At 37.9% G+C, this 18832-nt stretch overlaps 1 protein-coding gene across 3 annotated transcripts in view; it reads right to left on the bottom strand.

Annotated features, from left to right (window-relative positions):
* Positions 1-18832, bottom strand: part of HOMER1 (homer scaffold protein 1) — an 86095-nt gene that overhangs the window by 48461 nt on the left and 18802 nt on the right. For 2 of the 3 annotated variants that reach the window (XM_035553486.2, XM_050716267.1), the window contains exons 2-4: positions 15480-15636; positions 8164-8295; positions 3488-3580 (exon numbers count right to left, since the gene is read on the bottom strand). In XM_035553486.2, the coding sequence (XP_035409379.1) occupies positions 3488-3580; positions 8164-8295; positions 15480-15636 (382 nt within the window). Of the gene's footprint in view, positions 1-3487; positions 3581-8163; positions 8296-15479; positions 15637-16463; positions 16573-18832 lie in introns of those variants that run through there. The other variant, XM_035553485.2, reaches the window with a different exon arrangement.

Genomic DNA, 18832 nt, shown 5'->3' with positions numbered 1-18832 from the left:
TCTAGTATAGAAATTGAAACATCCCACAGTCATTTTTTCACAAGTTTTATAAGCAAACAAAAGCTTTGCAAGCTTGCACAAAGAAGAAGCCAACAAGTGAGAGAACTGCAACCATTTTGCCCAAATCATCCAATTCCTTGCACTATAAAAAATTCTAATACTAAAACTTAACAGATGTTCACTATTCCTAATAGCGTGCATACGAGGGGCTCAGAGTTACTTAAGGAAGAGTTGAACTGTTTTGACTAAGTTACTCACCACACAATTTCAGATATATTATTAAAATGACCATGGTCCCAAGAAATATCTGAGGACAGATTGTGGCTTAAATAAGAAAATAACCGAGGTTCAGACTCCAGTTGGTTTTAAGACTACTGGGGTAAGGCACCCCAACCTGCACCATTTGGTCCTGTACTTGAACCTAATTAAGTTTAGTCTCAAAAAACAAACAAAAAAAAACAACAACAAAAACAACAACAAAAAAAGCAGAAATAGAAAAGTTTTCAGGCTACTGCCTCATGCAGCTTGGTGAACTGCAGAACAAAGTGTTGTTCTTTCAGTGTACAGGAAAAGTTGCAACTGAAAATAGGCCATAGGTGGCTTGTCATGGGTTTTATGTCATGAACAAAATAATTCTCCCATTGAAAGATGAGTCTGGAAATGAAGAAGTGTCAGAGTAGGGAGAGCCAGTATTTTAGTTTTATATAAACAAGGTAAGACCCTTGCAAAACCCTATTATATAAGCCTGAGATAAAGGAACAACAGATGGGGTACCTCTGTGCACAGGTGGTCTTAGAAGTACCAAAATAGACAACTTCTTTCAAGTACACCTCGGACTGAAGCCTCCAGACAGCCCGTCTGTATTATTATATATATCTTAATAGAGGTGGGTAGAAAGTGCAAGTTCTTTGACACAGCAATAATGCTTTTCTCTTTATTTGAAGAAAGCAGTGCACTCAGTGGGACTTACACATAACAAAGCAGCATCTCTTTTGTAATTTGTTGGTTGAGACCACTGTCCTTCTCTGGACAAGTTAAGTTCTTTGTTGAGTCAAGTTCAATGGTGAGTTTATATATTACCTGATATTCTGGGAAATTAAATCAAAAGCTGCAGGTCAATAAGAGGAGAACAAGCAATGTTAAAGAAACAACAGGAATGCAGAATTTAAGTTGAGCAGTGGGATAATGGCCCTGGGGAGCCTGCCCCAGTGCCTCATGCCCTCTGGGTGTAGAACCTCTCCCTAACACCCAGCCTGACCCTCCCCTGTCCCAGCTCCATGCCGTTCCCTTGGGTCCTGTCACTGTCCCCAGAGAGCAAGGGGAAAGAGAGCTGTAAAATGACTGAGAAATGCAACACTGGAATTACATATTTTGAAGTCATTTTTTGGTAGACAATCAAAATGACAGAAAGTACTCCTTCAAGTGCCTCTAGGGTCCCAGCTCCCTTCACCACTACCAACTACCCATCTCCACCCCCCCAAGTTATTAATTTCTTTGAAGGAGCCCCAGCACTATGGAAATGTTACAGTATGCTGTGAAGCCATCGCTTCTCATCTGTTCCAAACTCCAAAGTTCCTGATTCAGCTCCCTTCTCTCTGGGGAACTAATGAGAAGCATTAAGTATGTGACGGCTATTATGCTGATGTGTCAGCACTTGCACTAACTGTATCTTTTGAAATAATACACTAACTTATCAACACAGCTAAAAGCCAAGAAATGAAAAGTAAGGCCTGAATATGAAATTATTCTTAAGTGTGCGGTAATTAAATTGCAGCTCTCAACGTGCATTATCGAATTGCTCAAGGTAACACTTCTATAGCTGCCTACAGTATAAAATGTTGGGCTCCACGTATACAGGGAAATCTGTACAGGAAAATGAACAATATTAATAGCTTATACAGAATAAGAGAAAGCTTTAACCCTAGGCAACGGCTAGATGAAAGCATCCTGTCTCTGAGTAATTCAAAATTATGTCCAATCCAAGGAAGTCCAAACTCCATTTGACAATATCAGATTTAACTTTGGAGTCCAGACTATTAATCAACATGTCAAAATAGAAGCACACTAATTGCTTTGCCTATATACATTGAGTAACTAGAGGCCTCGCTGAAGTACTCTACTGGCTATAAAACCAAGTGTATACTAGGTTATAGCATCAAAAATATCTGTATCCATTGTCTATGTGCTTGTTTATGGAATTTACCATAAATTTAGGGACAGTCAAGAAAACTTGACTAAAAAAGGCTGAATTAAAAAAAGATTGCTTTTTTTTTCTCCTGTTACAGTACAGTGATCGGCTTCCCTTTAATACTGATAGCCAACTGAGCACCTGGGCAAAATGCCTACCAGGGAAAACAACATGAAGTTGGTTCATTGTGTATACGCTTGTGGTTGTTCCACTGACTTGTCTTGGAAGAACACCAGATGTAGCTTTCTGGTGGCAATAAGCCTATTTCTACAGCATCTTGTAAACTGCCTGCCATCCTTTTTCCATCAAAGATCAGGAGCATAATGTAGCGCAAAGCACCCAAGAGATGCACTGATTCAATGAACAAAGTGAACAAAATGCACTCCCCAGAAGAAAAAAAAAGACTCAGCTACATTAATCCTACTCAGGAATCCCTGCTGAAGTTTTAAAGCTGCTTCATCCTCCAAAAGCAGGAATTACTTTTGTCTTCACTATCACTTAAAATAAAACACATAGCTACACACACAGAGCCAGAAACACTGGAAAACAGAGGCAAAAATTCCTCATGCAATTCGTTTTTTTCAAAGCATCCATTTTCAAGTAAATTAATTTTAGGCGTGACTAATGTCAATACGACTATATCATATTAAGTTATCTTCCTGTCGGGCCTATGTTAGGCCAGTTTGTATGTTTTGAGATGTCTTTTTTGAACTCTTGTTTTACAACATGAGACTTTTATTACATTTAGCCATGTAACTGTCATCTCTCTAACACATTTCACAAATGGATACCACACAGCAGGAAATAAGCAAAAATAGTTTGCTGGTTTGGCTTTGATTTTTGTTTTTATGATTCTTATATAAAGTTCTTTACAATGTATCAACTTAAGTTTCACAGTTATGGTAAGAAGAGACACAAAAGGTCTTCACTATGGATTTACTTACATAACTACTCATATCTTTATTCTTTTCTGGGGAAACCTCAAAGAAAGGAATAGGAAAAAACATGAGGCCTATTTTTCCTCCCTAAATAAGCAAATAAATCCACCCTTAACATGGTATGGGACATCCCTTTGGTAATTTTAAGTCAGTTATCCTGGCTGTGTCCCCTCCCCACCTCTTGCGCACACCCAGCCTACTGGACTTTGTGGGGAGCAGTTGAGAGGACTCAGGGTAACTGGGCAGTACCTTGTTCATTTTTTAGTACAACATGTATGTGTAAGATACAATACAAGTTCTTAGAACAGTTAAGTAGCATAGACTTTAAAGTACTAGGCTTGAATCAAGCAGTAAGACTCACTTGAGAAGGTGTACTTGTTAGCTCCATCTTTTCTTGGGATTTTTCTTTTGCCAGCCGTGCAGCTTCTTTGAATTCCTGAAATTTTTCTGCAAACTGAAGGTACATAAGTTTAAAAAAAGAGAGAGAGAGATTGTAGGCGTGAAGTAGTTATTTTACATGCAGAACAGAACGCTGTACTTAACATTTTACAACATAAAATTCTGTCAGTGGAACTTGTTAATTTTTCTCCTTATTAGATACTTATCTGAGCAAGTCACACAGTGACATACCTTCCAGTACCTTTCAGACATAACGTATTCTGTTTATATGGCAGGAAAATTGAGATTCAACAAAGTTTCATCTGTTGTTGACAGTGTTAAAAAAAGACCCTCAGGTATGGCTAGTAATAGTGGTAAACTGACTTACACATCGGCTTTCAGATTCAGATTTTACTCTCTTCCTCACAATGAATGATTGGGTTCTGAAGCCTACTGTGGTCACTACTCACTTCAAAAAGCTCCATTCTTCCCTAACTGAAAAAATACTAATTTTTCCCCAAATTTTAACATTCATAATTCCAATAGCTAACTAAGAAATCAGCAGTGGGAATACTTAGTCAGGTTCATTTCTTGTAGTAACTGTCATATGAAGCTTGATTTCTCTGCTACATGTACGTGTAAAGCAACAGTTTAGAAATCCGTGCAGACTTAAATCACTTTTAGCCTAGATTCTCTGGCCAGAGAAAAAATTGGCTCCATGGGTCTCAGCTTTACATTACACCAATTGCTATAGCAGCCAAGCACTCATTTTCACTTGCTACTGCTTTTATACAGAATATGATCTTACTACAATCAACTAAAGACTGAAATAATTTTGCAGAAACACTGGAGACCTTCAATAGCTTCTAAACTTCTCCAGCAACAGCATACAAAGAAGTTGTTTTGCACTGCATGTATTTAGAAAGATGAAGGCTATTTTTGTGTGACACAATCTCCTCAACTATTTTCAATCAGAATTTCACTTGTTATCCAAGATACAAAAAATCTTATTGTCTTTAAAGTTCTCCTAGTGTACTATTAGTACTTGAGGAAGTATCATTTTTCTCCTCCTGAATCCTATATTTCAGTTGGCAGGTTATTTAAAAGCACACACTTCCTGAATACAGGAGGAGACAAATGCCATGCTGAAACACTAATACAGCATCTAAAAAGGTCTTAGAAGAGATGATAGAACTGGCAACAGATCCCCAGACCTATATGATACTCATTTAGGACTCATAGATAGACCTCAAAATCTCATTGGTAACCTATTATTTAAATAAGTTTGAGGACCAGAGGACTGGTAAGTGGAAAACGTGACACTGAGGTTTAGAATACATGGCTGAAGAAATGCTAGGCAGTAAATGTGATCTTCTGTATCACAGAAGAAGGTAGAAACTGTAAAAAAAACTATAGCGAATAGACAGATAGGCATTAAATATTCTGAGAAAGTGGCAACAAGGCTAATGTAGAGGAAATTTTCATAAATTTACTTGAATTCCTTGATACATTCATGTGACGGATGATAGCAATCTCTTGAAACAATCCCTAATTAACAAAGATGAGATCTTACGGTATGAAAACAAGGGTACTCTGGAGGATTAATAATCTAAGGAAAAGATGAAAATTGTGGGAGGAGAACATCCATTATGACACTTTTGCCATATAGCATACTCTTAAATTACTCAGAATAAACGAGGCTAACTAGTTCAAAGGGATAAGAGACAGCAAATCTGAGGAGCATTTCTTCCCATACAGAAGAATGCTATCAAAATATTTTGGTATTTTATTTTATGACTTATATTTTATATAAACATTTCAATTATATAAAATTATTTAATTTTAGTGACTATTAATTTAATCATTCACTATATACAATTTAAGTATATAAAAATTTGTTTTTTATTTTATATATATATATATATATATATATATATATATATATATATATAACATATATTTTATTACTTATATTTTTGGTTGAGAAATGAGCCTCAGTTTTTCCTGAATGTCATGAGACATTCTGCTCCTACTACACCAGCAAGAGGGACTGTACTAAGTACAGTACTACTGTACTACTCTGAAGAGAATAGTCTTCAAGATAGAAATCATCTTTTAAGTGCCATTGACTACTGCCTGACTACTGACAGGACAATCTTGAAGTGAATCTGTGGTCTGACATATTGAGAAAAGGTCTAGTGAAGGTAAACAAATGTTTAATTAATTTTCTTTTATTCTGTTTGCATGTAAGGAATTGGTTCATGTGCCTTACTTTTCCATCAAATATTTTCAGTCACAATTATCATACAGAAAGAGCTTACCATTGTTGCACTCTACTCTGGTAGTCAGTTTATGAGGACAAAGGCACATGAACCAAATAGTCCAAAAGTCAGATGCTTAGTATGAGCTTTGGAAATCACCTGCTTGTTTAGAGAGACACAGCTACGCAGACAATGATATATTGATAATATTGATACATGATAATAAATATTTTATTAGAAGTCCTGATTATATGTTTCATTAGTCTTCTGAAATCACTCACAGACTAGACTAAGTGTTTTGTGGTTGTTGGCTCCCTGGAACTTCTAATATTTCTCTTGGGCCCAGAGATACTACTGTAAAACGAATTACGTATAACAGGGCTGTTCACTTTGGGACTTCGATACATCAAATACAGAAAAACGTTCCAGAATCAATTTTAAGGCAACTTCTTGAAGCAAACTGTTTCTGAATAAAACCATTAATACAGTTTATTTGTTAGCACCGTTACTACCATTCAGTAGTACCTCCAGCCCTTAATTAGATTTCACGTCCTACAGTAGTAGGCGTATCAAAGAGTGCTGTGGTGAACATGACTACAATGCCAGTGCGTAGAAATGAGAGTTGGTAACTTGACCAGACACACAAGACAAGAAAGGAAAGATAGATGTGAAAGACAGATGTGATTTCTCTAAAAACTACATAGCAGATTCAGGGTTTCTAATTCAACTTTTCTGATTCCAAAATCAGTACAGCTACCAGCTCCTGTGATTAAACAGATTGTGATCTAAATAGGCTTGGTTTTCCTCAAATACATCTTTGTTAATTTTACAACATTAACATGAAAATTTTCACCTCTGAAATTAAGTAGCAGTGATCAGCAACTTTTATTACAATCAAAATCATAGTTTGATAATTCAGATATAGTATACTACAGGAACAATTTCCTGAAAACGTCCTGAGGATTCATCTTCCGAACAGGTCTGTGACTTGTTATTTTTCTCAACAGATTTGTGTTCTTCATGAATCATAGCAATCCGAGTAACTGCTAATCAAACATGTCATTTGACAAAATATCTACCATAGCTTTTCAAATTATTAGGCTAGATTCTTTGAAATATTAGCAAAAGTTATAACCATATTGGTGAGCATGTGCTTCTAGGACATACACACCAATTTAAATAAATGAGAAAGTTTAAGTTCACTGAGGTAATGATATACATAAATGCATGTGCATATATACAGCATTAATACATTAATATCACTCAGAATTTTGTGGATTTGTGGTGCTTCATAGTAATGAAAGCTCTGATTATGAAATGAAGAAACCCTATAAGCATATCAGATTGTCCAAACAAAGCAGATATACTGGGGCTCTTTTTAATGAATTTTTAGCAGGCCCATGCTTACCCCTTGGATAGTGACAACCATTTTCTAAAGTGGGCAGGTCTGGTTTTTTTTGTGGTTGTTTTTTTGTTGTTGTTGTTTTTGAAACAAGGAAATCATTATTCCCTACTTGAACATGTACTACCACTCGTTTTTATTGCATTTGGGTTTCCAGATCTTTGGTATATTTTGGTAAAATTTTCTTCTTAGTGTAGAGGTACATTCTTAAACAGAAAGTCCTTATCTGGAGAAAGGTGATGTTGTACATGTTCATGGACTTACCTACCAAAGTAGGTATCAATAGCAAGAGGTATTGTAGAATTAGCGCTCACAGGAACTATACCACTACTTTGAGAAAAACTCAAAGGGGGTTACTGCTTTCCTTGGATTAAGGCTGACCACCCTCCTACACAACTAGACCAGATAAAGAAAAGCCATATAGGGCACAGCTTCTTCATTAAATATTTCAACAAGAAATTTGTATTCCAACAAGAAACTGTACTTTCATTTTACATGGAATAATTTTCCCCACTAGCTTTACCTCAAGCCTACAGATGTTGAAATATTGGCAACAAGATGCGCTACATAGCAGAAAAAAGATGAATGTGGCTTAAAAGACAAAAATGCATCTGAAGATTATCAACAACTTTTTTTTCTGGACTATCTCAATATAGAAGAAACACTAAATTGTCTACTCTTTTAAACTGTCATGAAAAACTGTAACAGAAGAAAAACTTTAAAATTGAGAAACCTAACTAATAATTAGAAATCATAGAGAGCATACAGTGTGATAGCTTTAATCTCCTTCCTTTTCTCAATCAGTTAGAAAATTCACAGGTATCAAAGTGTTAAAAGCATATTGCCATCGTGACCTGTCTTATCTTTTACGTTATAAGGACAGATACAGATTTTGTAAATTATTTGTAAATAACAGTGAGTCAAGATACAACCAGAAGGAATCCATTATTCTTAAGCTGTTTGATTGGCCAAATAGTTACCATTCCTCATACTTACTTTTGACAGGTGATGTTCAGATGAAAATCCCAAGCCATAGACTGTATTCGCTCTGCTGTCTGCCCATTGGCCAAACTTCTGGGATGTTTTAGTAAATGTCATGTTGGGGGTGATAGTGCTATTTATTATTGCCTGAAAAAAAAGTAATAGTTGTAAAAAAAAGTGTTTTTCTTTTGTTTGCTTCAGGTTTCTTTGAAGACTACTTATAATTGAAACTACCAACACTATAGTCAATTATCTGCGTACACTGAATGAAACAAACTAGCAACTAGGGAACTGTCTTCTAATTCAGTCACAGCTAAAACTATGAAAACATATATTGGCATACCTTCTGAAAAAAAAAAAGAGCAAAAGCTGGGGGGGTACCTGTATGCAATTACAAGCAGTGATTTAATAGTAAGTCTAAAAAGAGCCCATTAAAGCATCCACATAGGCTGAGATCTGAAGAAAAGAACTAGCAAAGTTTTTTGGTTGGTTGGGTTTTGTTTTGTTTTTGTTTTTTTTTGTCTCACAAGTGTGTTCCCTTGTCCCCTAAGGTAATGCCTCTCAAGTTCCAATGTTGTAATCCCCCCTGTTGCAAATGCAACTCTCACCAGAAAACATGCAGTTAATCAAGAAGCACAATTTCTTTTTAAGTTTCTGTATTGCAAGAAATTGTTTCTCCTCTGCATACACACAAACATGGCCAACAATGACGGGGTCATACAACTACAGAAGAAGAGCTACTCTTTGTATTTTTCTCCTCTCGTTCTTGTTATGTACAGGATGGAAGACACATGTTCCAGCACAAAATTTATTCTCATGTAAAGAAAAACACAACTTTTAGATGATATGCTGGTTCCACTAAAGCCAACTGAAGTTTAACCATAGATTTCAACAGGATTTCCATCACAATAAAGTTTGTCTAACATTTGAAATCTGTGATGTGGAACCATTTGAACAGTTGAGTTGAAAGTATGCCTGGATAGAGTCTTACAATGACACCAATGGGTTCAATTTAACTAAAATACTGACAGGTAGCACAGTTTATAACCAGACAATGTAAATAAGAAAGACTAGTCATAAAGCTAAAGACATGCATATTAAAGTGAAACGCACATATGCTTTCTATGCGTCTGGCACTATCAAGAGTTTCAACCATATTTGTTAAACAACTAACAGCCCTTTTCATAAAAGCATAGGTTAGTATGTGCTTTTTAATAACCACATGAGAGAAACTTTTTATAAAGAACATCCTTAAAACTTCACAGAAAATTATATATACTGTGAGCAGAAAACAATATAGAAAGAATCTTTATGTTAGCAAAGAGCAGGTTCAAGACCACCTGATGAAACAGACCAGGTACAAGTCTACGGGGCTTGACGACATGTATCGCAGGGTCCTGAGGGAACTGACTGATGGAGTTGCCAAGCCTCTCTCTGGCATATTTGAAGAGTCCTGGCAATCAGGTAAGTCCCAGTAACTGGAAAAAGGGAAACATCACTCCTAGTTTTAAAACAGGTAGAAGGAAGAGCTGCAGTACTAATGACTAGTCTGCCTCACCTCTGTGCTTGTAAAGAACATGGAACAGAGCCTCCTGGAAGTAACGTTCAGGCACATGCAGGACAAGTAGCTGTTCCAAGACAGCCAGCACGGCTTCACCAAGGGCAAATCGTGCCTGACCAATCTGGTGGCCTTCTGTGATGGAGTGACTGCATCAGTTGACAAGGGAAGACCAACCAATGTCATCTGCCTGGACTTCCGCAAGGCCTTTAACATAGTCACCTGTGACATTCTTCTCTTTAAATTGAAGAAGGAAGGATTTGAAGGCAGCACTAATCGGTGGATAAGGAACTGTCTGGATGGCTGCAGCCAGACAATTGTGGTCAACAACTTAATGTCCACATGGAGATCAGTGACAAGTCATGTTCCTCGAGGATCTGCCTTGGTACAAGTGCTGTTTACTGTCTTCACCAATGACACAGACAGTGGCATCAAGTGCACTCCCAGCAAGTTTTCAGATGACACCAAGCTGAGTGTTGCAGTCGATACAACAGAAGGAAGGGATAAAATCCAAAGGGACCTGGACAAGCTTGAAACGTGGGCCCGCATGAACAGCTACCATCCACATCAAATTTGCTCTGAATTCTACAGGGCAAGCCTGAAAAAATATCAGCTGAAGTGCCAGCAAAGCCTACAAAGAGCTTCCAAGTGTATATGCTGATTATCAGATGAAGTGGTGGAGAAGAGCATTGCGAGTAAACTCAGAAGAACCTGCAACCAACAGGCAGGTTGAAAGCCTGAGGACTGGAATCTGATGCAGTGACTGCAAACTAACCCAGTGGAAAACCTTCGAAGAACCAAGCAGTTTTCAGCTGATGCTGCTCACTGCTTCAGCTGACCACAGGGCTGGCTACATAAGAGAAAATCCAGAAACAGGCTGCATAGCCCAGGATGTGATATCAATTCTGACAGCAGTCTGCATCTAGGTTGGGTTACCTAACTTGCCTCCTTCCTCCTGGTAGGAAGAAAAATTTTAGGAAAAATAATTGCACTGAGAAGGAGTTGCTGTTATTCTGCCCTCTGTTTTTCCAACAGAGAAAAATAAGGATGCTCCACTCCAGCAGACAGCATTAGTCTGCAGATAGCAAGTTTATCGCTGGGAAGATTACACTCAGATCCCACTGATACAAAGACAAATCCTTTCATTAGAAACACCAAATTTAAAAGAAAACCAAGGCTTTCAATTCTTTCTGAATTAAAAGCATTAGTGTGCTCAATTTTTCATGCAAAATGAATTATGCTTTAAGTGTGCATCCTAGAGCATTCTACAGATAGAAATGCTGTTAGCCACTTCTGGAAATACTAGATATTACTCCCTCAAACCTTCAGCTTAAAAAAACTCAGAGTTTTTAAATTATCATTTATAATCAAACCTGTCTTGTCTACTCAGATAGGTACTGTTTTTAACTGCTCTCCTGTATGCCATGAGATTTCACTGTACAGTCACCAATATAACAAATGTCAAATATTTCATCAATCTTTTAAGAATGTTGTTAGTCTAAATGTACAAGAATATCTTAAAACAGAACAGAGTCAATCTGACAGGCAGACATTTAGCTTTTGAAGAAAACTGATTTTGTTATCTTTAGATTTCATTGGAATAACAAAATAGCTTTCATGTTTTCCTTTCAAATGAGTTTAGCTATGAGAAAATAGGGCATGTGTCTAACTAAGCTGTTCATTTTACTGACAGCAAACCCAACACCTGCAAGAAAAAACAGCAGCAGCTACGGCAGTTAAGTATGATTTTATCTTGTGCTAAAGATGATGCCAATAATAGTTAAGACATAAAGCACCTTTGAACTTCTTCAAAACCATCACCAAAGACCTAGGCTTACAGGTCTTACTTTAAACCTGAATTTATCATTAAAGAGATTATCAATTTAATCTGACTCTAGTTTATTTTAAAGTCATTAAAATGTAAAGATCACTTATTGCAATAACACGGAAGGCCGACTTGACTCAGAAATATTACATGCATAGCTTATGGAACCTACAGGCTACTATTTTCCCAGAGTCATCTTGTATTTTAGATGAGCACAAATTACTGTATTTTTTCCAATCTTGCATCTGTGAAAACAGTATCACAGTGTTAACTAGTACTGCAGGAACCACTTTACTTGTTTTCCTTTCTTAGTGACTGCAAGAGACTGAATGGAAAAGACAGAGGGGTTATGGGAATAATCTTAGTGTCTGTCTGCAGTGTTACTGGAGAAATAATAGAGCCATTCTTCTACAACCTAGGAGAAAATCAAAACAAAACACTAAGACACAAGAAGATATGAAGTGACTATATAATTAATGAGATCTGAAAGCCTTAGCAACAGCTTCTCGATGTTGTCATGTTGTGTTGCATTAGAGATTTCATTTTTCAGGCTTCCTCTTGATTCTTCAATTGTATGAGAAAAAGGTTGCATAAAAGACATTTACTCGAGGTCACACAAATCAGCCTTGAGTTCTACCAGATTACTTGCATCAGGATATCCCTGACATCAGTGTCAGAGATCCAGATACTGTATGTGACTATAAAATATGGCCTGTTCACTGAACACTTTATGGTACTAGAGTGCTTACCAGAGGCAAGTCAGAGGGAGATGCATCATTTCTTGTATGAGGTATTTTAAGAGAAGACAGTAGCTTCAGAAAACGAGGTTACACAGAGGCAGGACATCAGTGAACAGGCTTTAAAAGTGCGTAACGTATGTGGACTGAATAACAACACATCCTGTGGAATTACTCCTCAAAGGACTCATAAAGGGACAGTTAAGTCTACCTAAGTACTAGCATCCACAGGAAACAATAACCCAATTATTTGTCCAGCTATACTTTGTTTTACATAAGCATTAATCTACAAACTAAAAATGATGGAATTCACACAATTTTGAGAAGGAATAAAGCTGTTTGGATGAGGATGAAGCTGTTTGGATGAAGGCTGCTGCTTCATCCAGTTTATATGATACATTTATTTACTGCTTCTGTGAAAAGAATAAATAGAACTTGTTTCTATAGGACCTATCTCGGTTGAATCTGGCTCACATACTAATTGATATGGGATAAGGAAAAAAATCCTCTCAAAACACACCAAGGATCTCCACAAGCGAATTCAAGTGGATATCTGAAATGTATGGTAGGATTTCTCAGAGGTGAGTAAAGATCATGTCTTACAAACATACTGTTTTCAAGCAGAAATATTTAATCATGTTCTGTCAGTCAGTATAGAAGTTAAATTTTATTCAGGAAACCTACTGAAACTTGAGTAAAAATAAATAAATAATGTGGCTCGTGTATTTCTTCTCTTCAAAACAGCACCAAAACTCCCTGGTTTCAAGGTACTCTGAGAATACAAACAAAGAAGCGTTCCAGTTACTAATTCAGAAAAACAAATTTGATTAAAAACAGGTATGGAAAATAGCTCTCAGAGAAGGTATCTCTGCACTCTGATTTGAAACATCCAGCTTCTGGCAGGATAAGCAGTCTGAGATATAGCTCTAGATATTCTTAAAGATGCTTATTCTCCTTAAGAGCCACAGAGGGTTTTGCAGAGGGTGAAGTTTTGCTAACGCTCTTTCAGTTACCCTAAGGGAAGAGGAAGGACCTAAAGAGCAGAAAGGGGCAGGGATGACAGAAGTAGGATTATCACTCAAATCAAGTATCTTTCTCTTGCAAACTTTCCTTTCTACAGTCTAGGTGGACATACACTATCACTTGCTATCACTTACTGAGTAACTGCTCAGCACCTAAGCCACCGTAGCTGAGCAGCCACATGCACTTCATTCTCTCCAACATACAAACCCATAAGGTGCTATAAACCTCACCAGTACTATGTCTTTCAAGAAAATATTGGATAATCGATTTAATCCCCTTGAGGGATGAGCGCTGCAAAACCAACATAGTTTGACAAGTGTTTTTGGCAGCTGACAACATGTAAGTTTGAGATATTTTCAATGCAAATTAAGAAAAAATCTTTATGCAATTTCAATTCAAAACTCAAAGATGGAAAATTTGCATTTTTTTAATCCTTCACCAATTTAAAACTTGTGTGACCAACAGACAATATAAGGCATTATAAGCTCAGAAACCAGTAGTGTTACTGACATACAACTGCCATACAACTACATGTATGCTATATAGCAGAGAGATTGCCTGTATGTGCTCCAAATTAATGAATGCTTTATATTTATATTTAGCTGTTCATACATATCTTTTTAATATATCTGTGCATATAAAATGTAAGACCATAATTAGAAATAAAAAAATTCACTGAGAATTATGCTGCAAACCTCCTAAAAGTTCTTCCACAGGTCCCCCTGCTATTCACCTGTGTGTTTCAGAGCAGTGTTGTGATAGCTAAAACTATGGGTCTGAATCATGATTGCGATCCTAGATTTTAGTCAGATACATAACACTTGGGATGAAAATATTATTAACATTGCAGCGACCAGAGTAAATAAGTGACAGACCGCATTATCAATACACTTTGCCAATAGTACTGTACATACAAAGGAAACGCTGCAGTAGACAAAATAGCAAGTAAACAAAAACTCAGCAGTCATGTTGCAAGAAGTGCAGCTTTAGACAAAGGCAAAAGAACTCCAGTGGATATCAGAAGGGTTTTGTAAACTGTGCAGATCAGTTTAGGTGCTACAGATTACAACTACCAGCCTCCATTTCATACAGCATCTAGCCCCAGTCCAAAAGTATTTTCTAAATGGTCACACAAAAGGTATCTTAATTATTTGACAGAATGAATAATCATTGGAAAGAAGGCTGGGAAAGGAAGAAAAGTATGAATTAAATTCTGAGACATTTTTCTAAGCTTTGATGGCAGTATCAGTCACCTAAAGAGGTATTCATAAGTGATCTTTGACAAAAAACTCCTACAAACTTCTGTAGGATAGAAATTCTCTTTCCTCAACTAAAATAGCAATACTCTAGATATTCTTAAAAATGCAGAGTAATGCTTTTCAGCTTTCAACAAATAGCCAAGAAATCTGTGAATACTGCTATGCTTTAACAGAGTGTTTTAGTTCCAACCATCATAAATTGACACATCCCCAGAAGCTGTAAGTGATGCACCTTGAAAGAATTACAGCTTTTGATTACACTTGGTATATCTTTAATGATCTTATTGCTGAAATTTCTGACATACTGTTTGTAAAGCTACTGTTCTTATACCCACTTGGGGTAGAACCTATGCAACAGTCAAGTTTTTTCCTCAAGTCCTCTAGATTATTATGTTAACATTTCTTACAATAGCAGCTCAACACATAATCTTTCCTAACTTGGAAAAAAAAAAGATAACCCTCACCCCAAGGCCAACCCAAATGAGTTTTTATAAAAGCTTACTATGGAGAGCCACATTCTATACTTCCAAAAATTGGAAGACTAGGTAACAAAGAAGTATCTACTGAGAGATTACAAGCACTGAACAGATATCTTTCATAATGCTGAAGCCAATGATATTGACAGCGAGATAGAAAGAGCTTATTGTAACATCCTGTGCTTTTTAGTACACCTCACAGGGAATGTCTTTTTAGATGGCTCAATATTAACTAAGTAGCAGGTCATCATTAAATTCAGCAGCTTTATCAACATAAATACTAACACCAGTAAAACACTGTTTTCCAATGAACACTGAAAACATCTAGTGAAACAATATAACAATTTTAGCACATCACTAATGACAGAAGTATCTAGGAAGATACATGAAGGATGTCAGACTAGAAAATTACAAAAGTCAATCAGCACGCAGGTTCTCCAAAATAAAACCTACCTTGGAGCCATCCAAACTGATTATCCTGTAGACATTTCTTGTGCTGTCATAGAAGTAGGACACAGTAACAGCATGCTTGCTGGTGGGAACCCAGTTCTTCTTAGTGTTTGGGTCAATCTGGAAGACATGAGCTCGGGTGCTGAAGATGGGTTGTTCCCTGAAGGACAGAAAGTAAAAGTCATGAATTTGATGGGGAAGTAATGTTATTGCACATAAGTTATCTAACAGTTGTGCCCACTGAGATGTTCACATTTCACTTTGCTGGGTATTTTTTTCCCCAGTAACTTTTTTGCATTGCTGCAAACAGCAAATAAAGTGCATTAACATATATACGCAAGCAAAATGCAAGCCTTCTACAGCGAAAATCGACACCTAGCTGTACATTCAGATAAAGACATCTCGAAACATAAGTTCAGCCCTGTCCCATCCGCTTCCCTCCCCTCCCATCACCTCCACCTAACCCTTTAAGCTGCCATTGATACATGTGTAAAACTTCGTCTCATTGCTCTGCATATTGCAGAACATGTGAAACTGAGTGATCATCTTCTCAGATCTTTTAATACTCTGGTTTTTCAAATCAATCTTAGGCCATAATATGAAACTAAAATGGCTAATTCAAGGTGATTGCTCTAAAACTGACATTAATTAGGATCAGGAACATTATAATTGTTCTGAAAGCCTCTCTCTTTACACCTCAGTGTTTCCACAGCAATACTAAACATGTGTAATATACGCTGTTCAAAGTTAACTGCTTAGCAAATAATATTCTGTAATGCAAAAAAAAGTTACTTTCAAATGTAAAACATACTTTTCCTCATGATCATTATCAAGATATGTGGCCTGGGAATACCATAGGGATGCTATCCAGAAAGGTGAGGATGGGATAAAGTAAGCCAAGGCAGAGTTGGAGTTGAACATGGCAAGGGATGCAGAGAATCATAAGAAGGGATTCTACAGGTATATTAGCCAGAAAAGGAGGACTACCTCTTGACCATCTGATGAAATTGAACAGGCACGAGTCTATGGGGCTGGATGACATGCATCTCACAGTCCTGAGGGAACTGACTGATGGAGTTGCCAAGCCTCTCTCCAGCATATTTGAAAAGTCTTGGCAGTCAGATAAGTACCCAGTGCCTAGAAAAAGGGAAACATCACTCCTAGTTTTAAAACAGGTAGAAGGAAGAGCTGCAGTACTAATGACTGCCCTGTGCCACCTCTGTGCCTGGAAAGAACATGGAACAGAGCCTCCTGGAAGCAATGTTCAGGCACATGCAGGACAAGGAGCCGTTCCAAGACAGCCAGCACGGCTTCACCAAGGGCAAATCGTGCCTGATCAATCTGGTGGCCTTCTGTGATGGAGTGACTGGTTGGTCTTCCCTTGTCAACTGATGCAATGTCATCTGCCTGGACTTCCGCAAGGCCTTTAACATAGTCACCTGTGACACCCTTCTCTTTAAATTGAAGAAAGAAAGATTTGAAAGCAGCGCTATTCGGTGGATAAGGAACTGTCTGGATGGCCGCAGCCAGACAATTGTGGTCAACGACTCAATGTCCACATGGAGATCAGTGACAAGTCGTGTCACTCATGGATCCATCTTGTGGCCAGTACTATTTGATATAACCCATTACTAACGACATATAACAGTGGGATTGAGTACATCCTCAGCAAGTTTTCAGACAACACCAAGCTTGAGTGATGCAGTTGACGTGACAGAAGGAAGGGATACCATCCAGAGTAACCTGGACAGGCTTGAGAACTGGGCCCATAGGAACCTCAAAGTTTAATAAAGCCAAGAAGTCCCACAGCTTGGATCAGGGCAATCCCAAAAATGAGTACAGACTGGAGGATGAATGGATGGAAAGCAACCACATGGGGAGGAACCTGGGGACGACAATGGATGAAGAGCTCAACATCAGCCAGCCACATGAGCTTGCAGCCCAGCCCAGAAAGTCAACCGTGTCCTGGGCTGCACCAAAAGCAGCGTGGCCAGCAGGGCGAGGGAGGTGATTCTGCCCCTCTGCTCTGCCCTCATGAGACCCCACCTGGAGTCCTGCACCCAGCTCTGGAGCCCCCAGCACAAAAAGGACATGGAGCTGTTGGAGTGGGTCCAGAGGAGAGCCATAAAGATGATCAGAGGGCTGGAGCACCTCCCCTATAAGGACAGGCTGAGGGAGTTGGGATTGTTCAGAATGGAGAAGTGAAGGCTCCAGGCAAACCTCCTTGTGGCCTCTCAATAATTAAAGGAGCATTATAAGAAAGACAGAGAATTTTGACAAGGGTCTGTAGTGACAGGAAAGGGGTAGTGGTTTTAAACTAAAAGAGGTGAGATTTAAGTTAGATATAAGGAAGAAATTCTTCACTCAGTGGGTGGTGAGCAACTGGAACAGGTTGCCCAGAGAAGCTGTGGATGCCCCATCCCTGAGAGTGTTCAAAGCCAGGCTGGATGGGGCTTTGCACAACCTGATCTAGTGAGAGATGTCTCTGACCATGGCAGAGGGGTTGGAACTCGGTAATCTTTAAGGTCCTTTCCACCAGAAATTGTTCTTTGATTCTAGACAGTATTGCAAAGAAATCTATAAATATTTTAGTATCACTAAGATAGTTGTCACTTTGAATTTAACTCCACTTAATTGATAAATAGATTGCTGTATACTTCAGGGAATGTTTCCATCAACTCCCAAAGATATGAACTACCGAAATTTGAAGTTGGGTATAACTGTAGGGTTTTTTTATTTATTTATTTTGCTTTCTCCTATTTCTAGGATGTGAATAAACATGTCTTTTGTCCCTGCCATCATCTCCCTTTAAGTAAGAGGCAAATTCTTAATACATTTTTCTGCCAAAAATAAAAGCAAAAGAAGAAATTAAGACATGGGGTAATCAGTGTCAAAGGGTTTCAATCTGGCCTTATTATAAGGGAGTACATGTGAACTCTTAGTAACATTTCTAATTCTTGGCAGTGACAGCACTCAGGGCCAGCTGCTTTCAGAAGCAGAATTGTATACCTCGGCTGTGAAGTTAAAGCTTCTTGAAGCCCATCTGCCAGAAGATGTGTTCTCCTACACTGCGTATTCAAAGAAATTATAAAAGGAATATGGAACAAACCAAAGGACAGTATTGTTTCAGTGAGAGGTAAAGAAGAAGGTATACAGTCGAGGGGTATCAATGCACATGCTAGTCCTTCATACGCTCAGCTTCATTAATGTTCTCCTATACCACCCAGCTATCTGAGGTTGGCTGTCTGTTTTCCTGGCCCCAATCCCTTGCACAAACAGAAAAGTTATGCAAAAGTGACTTTTATAGCCCTTTTGTTTTATATAGTCTTTAAACTAATTCTTATAGCTCCTTTGAA

Source organism: Cygnus atratus, chromosome Z, assembly GCF_013377495.2.
Source record: "Cygnus atratus isolate AKBS03 ecotype Queensland, Australia chromosome Z, CAtr_DNAZoo_HiC_assembly, whole genome shotgun sequence".
NCBI lineage: Eukaryota > Metazoa > Chordata > Aves > Anseriformes > Anatidae > Cygnus > Cygnus atratus.
The sequence above is the reverse complement of the archived record's forward strand: the minus strand, read 5'-3'. Positions and strand labels throughout refer to the sequence as shown.